The sequence below is a fragment of the Stigmatopora argus genome, chromosome 21, assembly GCF_051989625.1.
Source record: "Stigmatopora argus isolate UIUO_Sarg chromosome 21, RoL_Sarg_1.0, whole genome shotgun sequence".
In the NCBI taxonomy this organism is placed as follows: Eukaryota; Metazoa; Chordata; class Actinopteri; order Syngnathiformes; family Syngnathidae; genus Stigmatopora; species Stigmatopora argus.
In genome coordinates, this window is record NC_135407.1 from 13,091,929 (window position 1) to 13,107,437 (window position 15,509).

The 15,509-nt window shown below is 41.0% G+C and overlaps 1 protein-coding gene across 2 annotated transcripts in view; it reads left to right on the forward strand.

Moving 5' to 3' along the window:
• LOC144067255 (thyroid hormone receptor beta-like) overlaps positions 1 to 15,509 on the forward strand; it is a 66,976-nt gene that overhangs the window by 6,268 nt on the left and 45,199 nt on the right. For both annotated transcript variants that reach the window (XM_077590850.1, XM_077590849.1), the window contains exons 2-3: positions 5,919 to 6,019; positions 8,634 to 8,781. In XM_077590850.1, coding sequence (XP_077446976.1) covers positions 5,919 to 6,019; positions 8,634 to 8,781 — 249 coding nt within the window. The remainder of the gene's footprint in view (positions 1 to 5,918; positions 6,020 to 8,633; positions 8,782 to 15,509) is intronic.

Consider the following 15,509-nt stretch of genomic DNA (forward strand, 5'->3'; position numbering starts at 1 on the left):
TTAGGTGTTTAACCCTTGTAGCGCTTTGATTTTCAACAAACTTCCAATCTCTACACGGCAGACGCTGTTTTGGATCGTCGTCTCTAGCCGCTTTCTCATTCGAGCTGCCCATCTTTGGATGGAGCTCGCGTGCACTCAGTTATCAGTTAGCAAATTTCTTTTCCGCGGAAGGACATACGTAACACACGCAACACGTAACACACGCAACACAAATGTATACCCTAGCTTGATATACTGTCAGAGTTATATTTGTACCTTTCCGGACCACGGCACAGGACACCCCGAACTGCCCCTAGTTTTATAGACTCCAGCTCTGTCTCTTTTTACCTGGCAGCGACTAGTATACCCAGGGTTTTTTAACGCAGTCCCCTGGATGCGTGTCGCAGTCCCCTGGACGCGAGTCTCATTTAAAAAAAATGGACCTCACGTGCAATGCCCCTTCAACAAACGCAGACATTCACGTGGACTTACCAGATATGACCCCAGATGTCTCTTTCAGAGGGTTAGTCGTCGAAACCGTCGAGAACCCAGGCGCTCCTTCGAGTTATCCAGCCCGGAAAAGGGTATTTAAGCGCCGTGCACGGTCTTTCCAGATATCGAACGGGAGCGACCTGGATTCTGCTTCGGTATCTTGACCACAGGTTCGAAGGACCAAATGTTAGGTTTATCCAATTGTAGGTTTATCCTTAGGTTTTTCCAATTCAGCTGTCAATAAAAAAGGCATCTGTAGTCACATCTCACCATTTAATTCTTGCAAGAAGAGAATACATCCCGCCGCTCGGCCGACCAAGATTATTCTCACGAGTGGCATTATGTCCTGCCCATTTAAGGCCTCAAATCAAAACAATTACAAGGACTCGATCCAATTGCGTAAGCAAGAAACAAAACAATTCTATAATCAAGCAAACCTAGCGTCAAACTAGCGTCACAAATTAAAACAATATGCTTGATAGCCATCCGCTGACCCAACAACAATTTAAGCGTCCTTCACAGATCTTCATTGCGAACTTGCATCTGGGGAAAGGGTTGAGGCGTATCTTCCAGTAATCAGTCCTCGGAGCAAGGACTCAGTGTATTGTTTTATGTCTTTGCAAACTCGTATCTCTCGCTGGACCCAGCTGTCCTGGAGAGCGACCTTGGCGTAAGCGTTTGTCTTCGTTGAAAGCGATCAACACATATATATATATATATTGTTTAATATAGTTACACATTTAGGATGAGCATTACTATTCCTAATAAGCAAATATATTGATTAATATAGTAAGCATGTATATTATAAGGCTTTATATTCATTGCAAACACATTTATAATAATGATTACTCCAACAATATATATATATATATATATATATATATATATATATATATATATATACATATATATATACATATATATATATATATATATATATATATACATATATGTGTGTAGGGGTACACACGCAAGCCCGCAGGGAACATGCAAACTCCACACAGGAAGGTCCGAACCTGTATGGAACCCTGAGAACTGTGAGGCCAGTGCTCTAACCACTGGCCCACCAGCTCGATATATGTAGTAAAATTGATAAATCAATGAATAGCTTGAAAACGTCTTTTAAAATGTCAGAAAATAGCTGTTTTTTGAATATTTCAAAAAAATTGAAATCGAAGCAAAGTGCTTTCCATAGGAACCATATGAATATCACCAATTTTGAAAATTTTGAAACAAATAAAACATAGTAGAATTTATTTTCCAACCAATGAAGTAAATATTTGTTTTCAACATTTGAAAAATAATAATGATCTTTTTTTACATGCAAAAAAACAATTGGTTGTGGTGGCTTCAGGTAGAAACCATAACTAAGGGATGTTGATTTTTACTAATTTGTTCCAAATGCATTAAACTTTACCAGTATCAATTAAAATATTGTTTTAAAGACCAAAGTGTAAAATATTTATGTACTTTTATGTTAATTAAGTGATGAAATTATCTATAAACAAACAAACAAAATACCTGGACCTGATATGTAAATTTATCCAGGAGGACTTAAATTTTGGTGTCCTTTTATGCAGGGAAAACAAAAAAATGTCTCATTAAAGGAGGGAGTGGAATGCAAAAGAAAGCATTAGCTAATTCAATGCGAGTGTGGGCTGGTGTGATTTGTGACAACGCTGAGTGAGGGTTCGGATAGGCAAAGTGGGTCATACAACTAGGTCGGTCGTGGGACGTAGTTGGAGCCAAATGCAGGGAAACAGGCAATGGACGAATGTGTGGAGTGCTATAACAAAATATTCAATAAAACGTGGCAAGGATATCAAGAAAATACAAGGACTTAGAATCAAATAACAAAACCAAACCTGACGGGAAGACATGAGGTGATGAGTAACATGGAACATGGCGTAGTAACTTGGCATGGAGCAAACAAAGATTCTCTGACCTCTGACAAAGATTGACAAACACACAGGGTTCAAGTAGACAGTCAAGGGTTGCTTATAAAGTACACACACCTGATCACACGAGGGAAGGGAAACCATGAGGGACACAATAGGCCAAAAGCATACAAACCATCCCAAAAGCCAAACTACACAGTGGGGAGCTTTTTGGGAGTTTTTGAGAGAGGTTTTTGGAGCACAAGAAAGATGTTGATGGGAAGTTGTGTCCGCTGTTTCTTTTGTTGTACCAATATGCTTTTGTAGAAAGACATGACAGTGTCAAGGCCATTGCCATACTTGATGGTTATGACCATGTTGTCATCAATTTCCGGGACACTTTGTTTCAAACTGTGAGCCATATTGAAAGTTTCTTGCCGAATTCTCAAAGTACTAAGACCGCCGTCCAGCCATTTCACATTTATGAAAAAAAATCCACCCTCACCGAAGCTCCCTGTCCTCCAATCCGCTCAGAGAGCTCTATTTTTGGTTAAGGGCGACGACATCCGCCAGAAGGTCGCCTGGGGCTTTCATTTCTAAAAAAAATCCACTCTCACCGAGGATTCCTGCCATCGAGTTCGCTCAGAGAGCTCTATTTCCGGACAATAGTGACGCCCACCTCCCGCTGCCTTCCATTTTTCTTCTTCAGAGTTGAGTGACAGTCTCCTGACTTCAGTCATTTTTCTTAGTGACAAGTGGAAGACAGGGTAGTGTGTTCTGCTTGCGAGTTTCAGCATGAATTTTGACATTTTTATTCACATTTTTAATTTGGATACTTTCCATAAATCAAAGTGATGTATTGAAGCCGCGATATGGTAAAGGATGACAGTAAAGAAATCTCTCGAATTTCGCGGATAATAAATTGAATTGTATGCACAAACACTTACACAGTGATGAGCAAGTACTGTCAATGCCGTGATTGGCTGCGAAGCTTAATTGCATCATATCCAATGATTGATTGGAAACCTGTCAATGAAACAATTAAAGCGAAATGATACAGAAAAATATATATTTATTTATATGGAATTAATTTTCAGTAGGTTCACTGCGCTGGATAGGTTTTCTTGTGCGCTGAGAGTGCTGAGAGTGTGCGACCATTGCGTAATTGCACAGTTGCGCAGCTTACAGGGAATGTTGCCTGCAGCCCATCGTGTTTCCCGGTCGAGGCAACCTGCGACCCATTGTGCTTCCCGGTTGAGGCAGCCTGTGACTCATTGTGCTTCCCGGTTGAGGCGTTCTGTGGCCCATCATACTGTAATGTTTTGTTGGGGTTTGGTGGTGGGGTGAGTTTTCCTTGTGTGTCCTGTCCGCGTGATTGTACACGAGTTTCACCTGCTGTGTCCTTTCTGGCTCTCCTTCCCTTGTGGGACCCAGGTGTTTGTGATTGTCATCGTATTTGTTCGTCTGTGTGCTATTCTTTTCCGTCTATGGTTATGTTGCATTTTCATTGGTGTGTGTCTCCTCATCTGTGTGCTTCCCCATTCCGTTTGTTTTTTTGTTAATTTTTCCTGGTGTTAGGTTTGTAAGCATCTGTTTTGTACATTTTTGAGTTAATATTGAAGCCTTAAGTTTATGCATCTGCACTCCCTTTTTGTAGCTGAATTCCCGCACATGGGTCCAACTCCTCTCCGCAACCATGGCAACACAACAAGCCGTTCTAAACACCACATACTAACATGAAGTTGAGCTAGGTGTTATAGCCATGCCTTGTCATTAATCCACTCAAGTGCATGTGACTTGTTTAGGTCATTAAAACATTTTCCATTAACGAATGGTACTTTAGCAGCATACTTGATTCTATCATTTGAAGATTAACTGTTTTAGTACGGTGACAAAATGGTAAGTAAACATCGCTATTACAATGTATTATCCTGAAAGTCTAGCATTAAAGGGGCAGGTGCTGCAACCACAATTGCTTGTGGATACACTATTTTGGTGAACTAAAAATTCCTTTATGCACCATTTATACATAAACAGTGGGGCAAATATGTATTTAGTCAACCACCAATTCCAATTCCAAGTTCTCCTACATGAAAAGATAAGAGAGGCCTGTAATTGTCAACATGTGTAAACCTCAACCATGAGAGACAGAATGTGGAAAAAAAACTGAAAATGACATTGTTTGATTTTTAAAGAATTTATTTCCAAATTAGAGTGGAAAATAAGTATTTGGTCACCTACAAACTTGCAAGATGTCAAAGAGGTCTAACTTCTACTAATGAGGTCTAACGAGGCCTCCACTCATTACCTGTATTAATAGCATCTGTTTTAACTCATTATCGATATAAAAGCCACCTGTCCAAAACCTCAGTCGCTCACACTCCAATTTCCACAATGGCCAAGACCAAAGAGCTGTCGAAGGACACCAGAGACAAAATTGTAGACCTGCACCAGGCTGGGAAGACTGAACCTGCAATAGGTAAAACGCTTGGTTAAAGAAATCAACTGTGGGATTCATTATTAGAAAATGGAAGACATACAAGACCACTGATAATCTCCCTCCATCTGGGGCTCCATGCAAGATCTCACCCCGTGGCGTCAAAACGATAACAAGAACGGTGAGCAAAAATCCCAGAACCACACAGGAGACCTAGTGAATGACCTACAAAGAGCTGGAACCGCAGTAACAAAGGCTATTATCAGTAACACAATGCACCGCCAGGGACTCAAATCCTGCAATGCCAGACGTGTCCCCCTGCTGAAGCCAGTACACATCCAAGTCCGTCTGCGGTTTGCTAGAGAGCATTTGGATGCTCCAGAAGAGGACTAGGAGAATGTTTTATGGTCAGATGAAACCAAAATAGAACTTTTTGTTAGAAACACAGGTTCTCGTGTTTGAAGAACATCCGAAGAACACCATACTCACTGTGAAGCAATCGAGAGATTTTTAGTGAAAATCTCCTTCCATCAGCAAGGACATTGAAGATGACACGTGGCTGGATCTTTCAGCATGACAATGATCCCAAACACACAGCCAGGGCAACAAAGGAGTGGGTTCGTAAGAAGCATTTCAAGGTCCTGGAGTGGCCTAGCCAGTCTCCAGATCTCAACCCCATAGAAAATCTGTGGAGGGAGTTGAAAGTCCGTGTTGCCCAATGACAGCCCCAAAACATCACTGCTCTAGAGGAGATCTGCATGGAGGAAAGGGCCAAAATACCACCAACAGTGTGTGAAAAGCTTGTGAAGAGTTACAGAAAACCTTTGGCCTCCATTATTGCCAACAAAGGGTACATAACAAAGTATTGAGATGAACTTTTGGTATTGACCAAATACTTATTTTCCACCATGATATGCAAATACATTCTTTAAAAATCAAACAATGTGATTTTCTGTTTTTTTCCACATTCTGTCTCTCATGGTTGAAGTTTACCCATGTTGACAATTACAGACCTCTCTAATCTTTTCAAGTAGAAGAACTTTTCCCCCCACTGTATATCTGAAGTAGTCATTCTATTCATGAATCATATGCATAGGCTATAAAATAAAATAAAAATATTTTCTTCTCCCAAGGGTACATACCAAGTTACTTGGACAAAGATGAGCTTTGCATCGTGTGTGGGGACAACGCTACAGGGTACCATTATCGCTGTATTACCTGTGAAGGATGTAAGGTAAAAAATAAATTTCTGAATGTATTGTAGAAGCAGAAATTATATACAGTCATGCCTCTCCTTACGAATGCCTCAAGGTGCGACATTTTCAGGCTGCGAAACTTTTTATATGCAAATGAAATACGAAAAATATCCAAGATACGAAATCCCTCAAAAAGTACATGCATTTCTTATCCGTTATTTTATTTTGAAAATATTGTCGTGGATGCATTGATTCTCACTTTAAAACCTCCCTACACTCTAATGAGCACTCATTGGCTGTCTCACAACAACCACTATCCATGTTTCAAGATTCTTTCTTATGTACTTTTGATATTTCATGAACTTTCTGTCTTCGCTGAAAAAAACACCATCCAGAAAAAGTGTTCATGAGTCGTACGATCGCCCACTTTGACGACATTTGTTCCATTGTTAAAGGGGTCAAAGTCAATCATCTTTGATTTTTTTTCACAACGTCCATCAACGAGCTCGGCAGAAGGACAAGTGGAATCCAAACAGGTTTTAACCAGTAGCGACTAATAAATGGGTGAAAAATTAAATTCCAAAAAAATAATAAAACGTTAATGTTTTTGTTGATTAATTTTGTTAATGTTCTTGTTTGAATTCCTCATGTTGCGTTTATAAGACGTGTGCTTATGTTTTCGTGTGGTTGTCAATGTCTTGTTAGGGTTTTGGGTGGATGTGTGTGGGTGCGTGTGTGTGCTTGTTTGATTTGTTCCTCTTGTGCACCGTACCCACTTTGTATGCGTTATTCATTTTAAGACATTAATAAATAATTTTCTTATAATTTTCTCTCATTTTTGTTTGTTTCTCCACATCTTTCATGCAAAATTGGGACACTGACCAATTTTAAAGGGTTTAGTTGGTAGTTGTGTGAGGACCATGGAACTATTTAGAGAATTTACATATAAAGTACTGCTCTATTGATGAAATTTTCAAGTTACGAAAAAAGATCTGGAACCAATTAATTTCATAAGTAGAGGTATATATATATATAAGTATATATATACATATATATATATATATATATATATATATATATATATATATATATATATATACAGACGATTTAGAGAAACATACAAATGCACTTATTTAAATCTTCAATATACTTATATAGGCCTTAAACATAAATTAGAATACAAAATATAGCACTGAAGCAACTTACGAACAAATTCACCTTACGTACAATCGCTCGGAACGTAACTTGTTCGTAAGTAGGGGAGCGTCTGTATTCATATATATATATATATATATATATATATATATATATATATATATATATATATATATATATATATATATATATATATATATATTTCAGCAACACGCTTATTTAGTTATATATTTATTCATGTATTTATTTATTTACTTATTACTTATCTATTTATGTCTAAAATGCCTTTCCTATTTCTGCATCCTCACCCTCTTGCTACTGTGACAACGAAATTTCCCGAATACGGGATGAATAAAATTATCCAATCCGAAAGTTTTGCATGTGTTAAAAAACTGGGTCAAAGGTCAAAAGTGTGACCTCGGTGTCGATTTGAATCGATTTTTTGAAGAACCAAAGACAAAATTCAAAAATCGGGCTCTGACACAATTCACTATTGAAGCTAACCATAGTCAAAAACCGCATTAAAATCGGACGTAAAATGTAGAAATGGCGTCCATTCCGTATGAAATGGCTGTTTTTGGAACTTCCAAAATCGAGGGTCTTTAGCGTTTTTTAGCAAGACGACTTGAATGACCCACTTTTCCGACCTCAAAAATGCGACACCCTGGTACACATATAGACTTTCTGAAAAACTCGCCCCATCGCCTGCCCCCGCGACATAATTTGGCCCACCGCAGGCTGCGGTTCAGGTTGAAGCACTCGGCCACAGTTTCCCGAAGCATAAATAAGTTTAAACAGACAATGGGTCAAAGTAAAATGGAGGGTTGTTGTGAGACAGCCAATGAGAGCCCAGTGTATGGTGTAGGGAGCTTTTAAAGTGAGGAACAATCCATCTGCGACAATATTTTCAAAATAAAATAACGGAAAAGGATTGCATGTACTTTTGGGGGTTTTTAGTTACTTGGATAGTTTTCTTATCTTGAGGCACTCATTTGCATATAAAAAGCTTTCGTCACCTGGAAATGTCGCACCTCGAGGCATTCGTAAGTGGAGGTATGACTGTATATGGATATCTAACGTAAATGCTTCGTGGTGTAGAGTACACTGTAGAGGTTCAATTGCCCAACTTCGGTGCGAGCAGACACGGGCTCAATTCCCGCTGGTGGCGGGATATATTGGAGTGTGTGTGGTCGTTTGTCTGTCTGTGTGCCCTACGATTGACTGGCGACCAGTCTAGTGCGTAGTCTACCTTTTGCCCAAAGTCCGTTGGGTTAGGCTCCAGCAACCCCTGCAACCCTTTCAAGGATATGCGGTATGGAAGATGAATGAATGAATAATGTCAATGCATTTTGAAGGAATCAAAGAAAACAAAACAAAATATAGTATTATTCTATCACACTCACAGGATGGAAAAATGTTTTACGGTAATTCTTGAATTAGAAAAATGTGTGAGAAAATATGTACATGGATATATAAATATATGCCTCTACTGTCTAGGGCTTCTTCAGAAGAACAATTCAGAAAAATCTTAGACAAACTTACACTTGTAAGTACGAGAGAAATTGTTCCATAGACAAGGTTACCAGAAACCAGTGCCAGGATTGTCGCTTCAAGAAGTGTATTGCTGTTGGAATGGCCACAGACTGTAAGTGAAAACAATCATTTAACATACAAAACATGAATCTGTTGTTTATTCTTGTTTGATGGGGTTTTCTCAAAGTTTACATGAAATGTTGACCACGTTGAAATTATGACACTTTTCATGTGGAAAACGAATTTGGCATTCAAATGTCACTCTATTTGACCATTTCATAATTACTCCAGGCGGCCTGGCGGCTGAGTGGTTAGCACGTTGGCCTCAAAGTTCAGGGGTCCTGGGTTAAAATCCAGGTCAGTCCATCTTCGTGGAAGTTGCATGTTCTCCCGACCCTGCATGGGTTCCCTCCGGGTACTCCTGTTTCCTCTCACATTCCAAAGACATGCATGGTAGGCTGGTTGGACACTTTAAATTTCCCTAGGTATGAGCGTGAGAGTGAATGGTTGTCTGTTTTATGATAGATCTGTAATACAACTTCAGGAACAGGTTAAGAAAGAGTGAGATCAATTTAATAGGAACTAGGTTTATTACCAGACTGCAAGATGGGGAGAGAGCTCGAACAGCTGTGAACACGCTAACAGTCTGTTGTCCTTGCAACTCTCTCTCGGAATGAACAAACAGGGTAAAGTCTCTATGACAGCGATGTAGGACAGAGTTTGTGCAAACAAAACTTTGGGCTAATATGGTTAGACATTTGCAGGTTTTAAGTTTGTGCAAACAAAACTTTAGGCTAATATGGTTAGACATTTGCAGGTTTTAAGTTTGTGCAAACACGATGTTTTTATAGCTCACACTAACTGCCGCAGCCTATGTTACATTGTGCAATGCGAACAAACAATTTCAAACCGAGTTTGGCCACATGGCGCAACGCGAACAAACAATTGCAAATCGAGTTAGCCAACCTATCTTACATTGCGCGATTGGATTGGATTGGATTGGATAACTTTATTCATCCCGTATTCGGGAAATTTCGTTGTTCCAGTGGCAAGAGGGTGAGGATGCAGGAATAGGAAAGGCATTTTAGACATAAATAGATAGGTAATAAGTAGGTCAAGAAATAAATACATGAATAAATATATAATTAAATAAGCGTGTTGCTTAGCACATATATACATACATACATACACATAAATGTACATGCATGCATACGGTAGGTCTTAACACAGCCATTTTTTTGTTAAAGAGCCTGACAGCTGATGGGAGGAAGGATCTGCGGAAGCGCTCCTTCCTGCAATGAGGGTGCCGCAGTCTATTGCTAAAGGAGCTTCGGAGGGACTCCACAGACTCATGCAGGGGGTGGGAGGTGCTGTCCATGATGGACATCATCCTGGTCAGCATCCTCCGCTCTCCCACTTCCTCCACAGAGTCCAGAGGACAGCCCAGAACAGAGCTGGCCCTCCTGACCAGCTTATTCAGCCTGTTCCTGTCCCTCTCCGTGCTCCCGCATCCCCAACAAAGCACTGCATAACAAACAATTGCAAACCAAGTGTGGCCAGCCTATCTCACATTATGCGATGCAAACAAACAATTGCAAACCAAGTGTGGCCAGCCTATCTCACATTGTGCGATGCAAACAAACAATTGCAAACCAAGTTGGCCAGCCTATCTTACATTGCGCAATGTGAACAAACAAAAGCAAGTTGGCCAGCCTATCCCACAATTCCCTCCTGCTGTGAGCATAAAAACATCGGAACTTCATTCGTTACCGACGCTACCCTTGAATGAAATTCCCCACAAATTACTTCGAACTGGAGTTTAGACTGACCAGGAGGGGGTGAAAACCCTCACGGAGTTGAGGGAAAATTCCTCCCTTGAATTCCCGCTTGGGACGATCGCCTCATGGTCTGGTGTCTCAGAATAGGAAAGAAAATAATCAGTGTCAGACAGTAGCACAACATCAGGGTCAGATTGGGATATGGATTGTTGCATGTGTATACGAGTTAGCATTAGCTGGGTTTCAACAATCCTGGTACATTTGACTGTGGCATTAATGGTACGTTTGATTAAAGCTAAGAAGCAGGGTAAAGAACAGGTTAGGATAACAAGCACGAGAGCAATAACAGTTACGAACGGTACTGGGGCTTTCAAAAGAGTCTGTGTCCATGAGCCCGAGAGGAACCAGTCAAGCCATCCTCGTTGTGGAAACGGATCTTTGGTCATAGCGTTCTGTATGTTCTTCATAGTTTGTAGGGCATCATGGACTGAGTAGAATGCATTGGCAGGGATGAAGGTGCAGCATGAGTCTTCTACCACGGCACACACACCTTCCCGCTGGGCGGCCACTCCGTCAAGAGCAAGGCGGCCCTGGACAATCACCTGGGCCATGGCGGCTCCCCGGTCTCCAGACGCAGGGCGTTCCTTGCCGCTCCCACCCAGGGGAACAGAGCCATCAGGATTTTGGAGGAGACTGACCAGTGTTTGTGTTTGAGGGGGACATCCGAGCCCCACACTGGATCATGGTCGTGAGCTCCAACACTTGTTCATCAGCTTTGACGGTGGTGGCCAACATGGTGAAGTTAGCGGTCAACATCACATGGTGAGGTCCGTCCCAACTTGGAGATGACCAGCACTTTCTTTTTATCACCTTGACGAGTACCAGGTCACCTGGGGACAGGACCTCCTGTGTGGGAGACCGAGAAGATGTCGGCAGATCATTTGCATTTATCACAGTTCTTTCTTGGAACATTTTCCACAACCACTGAGTGAGATAATCTGTTTCTCCTGTCTCCTCCACCACCAGTCTGAGTCTTACTGTTCCATTGGTTCTTTCAACGAGTCCAGCACTTTGAGGGTGGCAGGCGCAATGATACCTCAGGTCAATTCCAAGATGCCGTCCCATAGCTTGGATCACGCAGCTCACGAAGCGAGCACCACCATCACTCCAAATGACTCGTGATATTCCATGGCTTGGAATGGTACTTTTGCATATGGTTTTTGGGACTGCCCTGCCGTCAGCTTTCTTGGATGGGCATATCTCAACCCACTTGGCAAGCGCGTCAATGATCACAAGAGAGTACTTGTATGTGCCACTTTGGTTCAGTTCGATGAAATCCATGTTCAGAACCTCGGATGTCCTCTATGTCCCTGTTTGCCTTGTTCCGCGCTTGGGTCGTTCATTGCCTTGAGAGTTGTGTCTACAGCAGGTGAGACAGTTTCTGTAAAAAACAAAATTAAAGTAGGTTTGGAGACTTCTGGGATTATACTATCCCTCCTTTTGAGACATGGCTCCTCCCATGGCTCAATGATGGTGGAACGCATGACTTGTTTGCATGGAGGCCGTTCTTGTGTTGAGTAGCTCCTTCTGTTTCCCATTGTAGTTTCTCTTTTTCTGGTCGTTTATTTTAACCCTTTGTAAGAAGGTTTAGTCTTATGTGTATGTATGTACAGACGCTCCCCTACTTACGAACATTCAACTTACGAACAACGGTACATACGAACATGTCTGCAAATTGCGTTTAAGTCCAAAAATGTTCGCAAGTCCAATTTTGTATTTCGCGCCTTTTTCGGAGTAGTACTTCTTTCCGCCGCTAATACCGACGCCTGGCGCTGTGAGAGCTCAGCTCACCCAGCATCTACCTTCTTCTTCGTTGCAATGCGGAAGTGCGTGAATGTATCTCCAGTGTGCAAAGAACCTTTTTCATTTGTATCATTAAATATCTCATGCATCCAATATTGAATATGGTTGGTAAAAAGCTAAAGGCTTCTATTGAGGGAGTTGCAAGGAAGAGGCAAGCCATTTCATTTGAAACGAGTGGCAATAATAACGAAGCTTGATGCGCGTGAGAGTGGTGAGCGTTTCACGGGCATTAAATTGTTCGACCGTCAGTAGCATTTATAAACAGAAAGATCGAGCAGCAGGACCCAAATATTGAACGTTGCACAAAGTTTGCAAACCAATTGACTGATGCCATAAAGTGCTACCGCATCATTTATGATGAAAAAAAGAAGAAAACTGTGCAATCGTCATTAGGTCGCTTCTTTTGGCCAGTTTCTAATACATAAATCTCTCTCTCTCTACAGTACTGTACATATTCTCTCCATTTTATTAATTTTTTTTTTCAGTACAAACCAATGCGTGTTACTTATACAAGCCTTAAACATACAAATGCACTTATATAAACCTTCAATATACTTATATTGGCCTTAAACATAAATTATAATACAAAATATAGCACTGAATCAACTTACAAACAAATTCAACTTATGAACAATCGCTCGGAACCAATTGCGTTCGTAAGTAGGGGAGCGTCTGTATATATGTGCTAAGCAACACGCTTATTTATTTATATATTTATTCATGTATTTATTTATTAACTTACTTTTACCTATCTATTTATGTCTAAAATGCCTTTCCTATTCCTGCATCCTCACCCTCTTGCTACTGTGACAACAAATTTCCCGAATACGGGATGAATAAAGTTATCCAATCCAATCCAATTTCAATTGCTGCTTTCCCCACACTTTCTTTTCTATGCACTTGCATTAATCTTTTCTTCATGCTTACAAAACTCTTTTCTATTGATTTACTAAAAGCTTTTCTTCAACAATCCCTTTCTACGTTCATCAAACCTTCCATATCCTTCATCAAACCTTCCACATCCTTCAAACTGGGACAGAAACCATGCCTCTCCACCCATCGCGGCAGACACTGGCAACCCCCCATCCGGTAACCCTCTGATCTCCATTCTGCAGTCTGGCAACAAACCCATCTCCCTTGTCTTTTTCTGACCCATATTAATCACTTACTTAATAGTTTAAACAACAATTCTATTCAAAATTTACCGAAATTGATCTCAATACTTCGTGATTCACCCAATATCTCTGAATACTCCAAAACTACAAGTCCCTGACTTATTCCGCAGCCTATCCTACATTACGCAATGCGAACAAACAATTGCAAACCGAGTTTGGCCACATGGCCCAATGCGAACAAACAATTATAAACCCAAGTTAGCCAATCTATCTTACATTGCGCGATGCGAACAAACAATTCAAACCAAGTGTGGCCAGCCTATCTTACATTGCGCGATGCGGACAAACAATTGCAAACCAAGTTGGCCAGCCTATCTTACATTGCGCAATGTGAACAAACAAAAGCAAGTTGGCCAGTCTATCCCACAGTCTCCTCATGCCATGCGATCGCCTGGCCAGCAGTGTGACCCCTACCTCGCCCCCAAAGTCAGCTGGGATAGCCTCCAGCACCCCCTGCGACCCTAGTCACGATGAAGCGGTTCAGAAAATGAATGAATAATTATTCCATATAAAATATTTGAGAATTATTGTTATTATTATGATTATCAAAATTGGGAAGACCGACTATTCTTTTTTTTAACATCGACAAGTAATCTAATCTAGCTGTTTCACATGATGTCACAATCAGAACAAACATTTGTGCTTAGCTTTTCAGTACTGATACACGATGTTCATTTCACTGGTTTGGCTGACATAATTGCCTACACTTCAGGTTTGTCTGAAAAACGTTTTGTGTATTATGTTATTTGTCTCTTTAAGATAATGTACAGGACAGTCACACCCACATACCAAAAAGAGAATAGAAAACCTAATTGTCAGGTTTTGTGTTGTTATTTTTTACCAATTCTCCCTTGTCCTTGTGATTCTGCATTCGTTTCACCGATTGTTGCCTCCTTGATTTGTCCCAACCTATCCACTGCCGCATGTGTCACCCATCTTTTCCTCATGTTTGTGTATTTAAGTTCGCTGACATTGTATAGTATTTCTTTTTGTGTCCTCGGCAATGTGCTGTGTTCGGCTGTTCCCTGTCCAAGTCGTGTTCTTGTTTTTATCTTTTTTTAGCCCCAGCTTTTGTGTGCCATTTGTTTCTTGGTTACCTTGATTAAAAATGTTGAGTTACCACCACCCTGCCTGGCCTCTGCTGCTTGCATTGGTGTCGAGCCGTCTTTCGTAGCTGCTTGCCCACGTACATGTGACTCAAATGGTGCACAATGGACGTACCCACATATGCGCATGACTCCAGCAGACAGCTAAAAATCTGCTGGTTGTTCTAGTTGTGAAGTCAGAGGGTCACTTGTGATTCCAGCTTCGGTTTGGAGAGTTGTTCAGTAGGCAGATGAAGGCACATATGGCCACAGATAAATTCTGTTAGACGTATAGTTTTAGCACCTAACCATAATTCCTTAACTCAGTCTGATCCCGTCTAACAAGTTGTGCGTGTTCAGCATCGAAGGAAGAGACCAGGGTATGCGCGTTACTCCACAGATGATTTATTCCTGATATTGATCCTTACAGAGCTCCGGGTCCCTTTCCCAAATATAAAACCAGCTGAGCATCGCCGTGCTTCAGTGGAGGATGAAAGAGACTAAAGTCCAAACCCGCGTTTGCCCAATTATAGTATAACACAGATGAATATTCATTCGCTGAGTTTAATGATATGTGGACTGTCCCACGACGTTCTGCGGGGGTGTCCTCTCCTAGAATCTGCTTGTCCTTGAATCCACATCTGGCATGGTCGCCCTCTCCGCAGGAATTCCTTTGTGTCTGGTATCATCTGGACCATCGCCCTCTCCGCGGGGATCCCTTTGTCCCTGATTTCATCTGGACCACTTATCACCTGGACCACTTATCACCTGGACCACACCTTAAAGCAGAAACTCAAACAAAAGACCTTTTGTTCATTGTGATTGAGTTGAGAACAATAGTTTTAATCCTACTGTGGTACTATATCAAAATGAAACAGCTAAAATAAAATGAAGGAATAAAATATGTCATATTCTTCAATTCCTAATTAAATTGTGTTT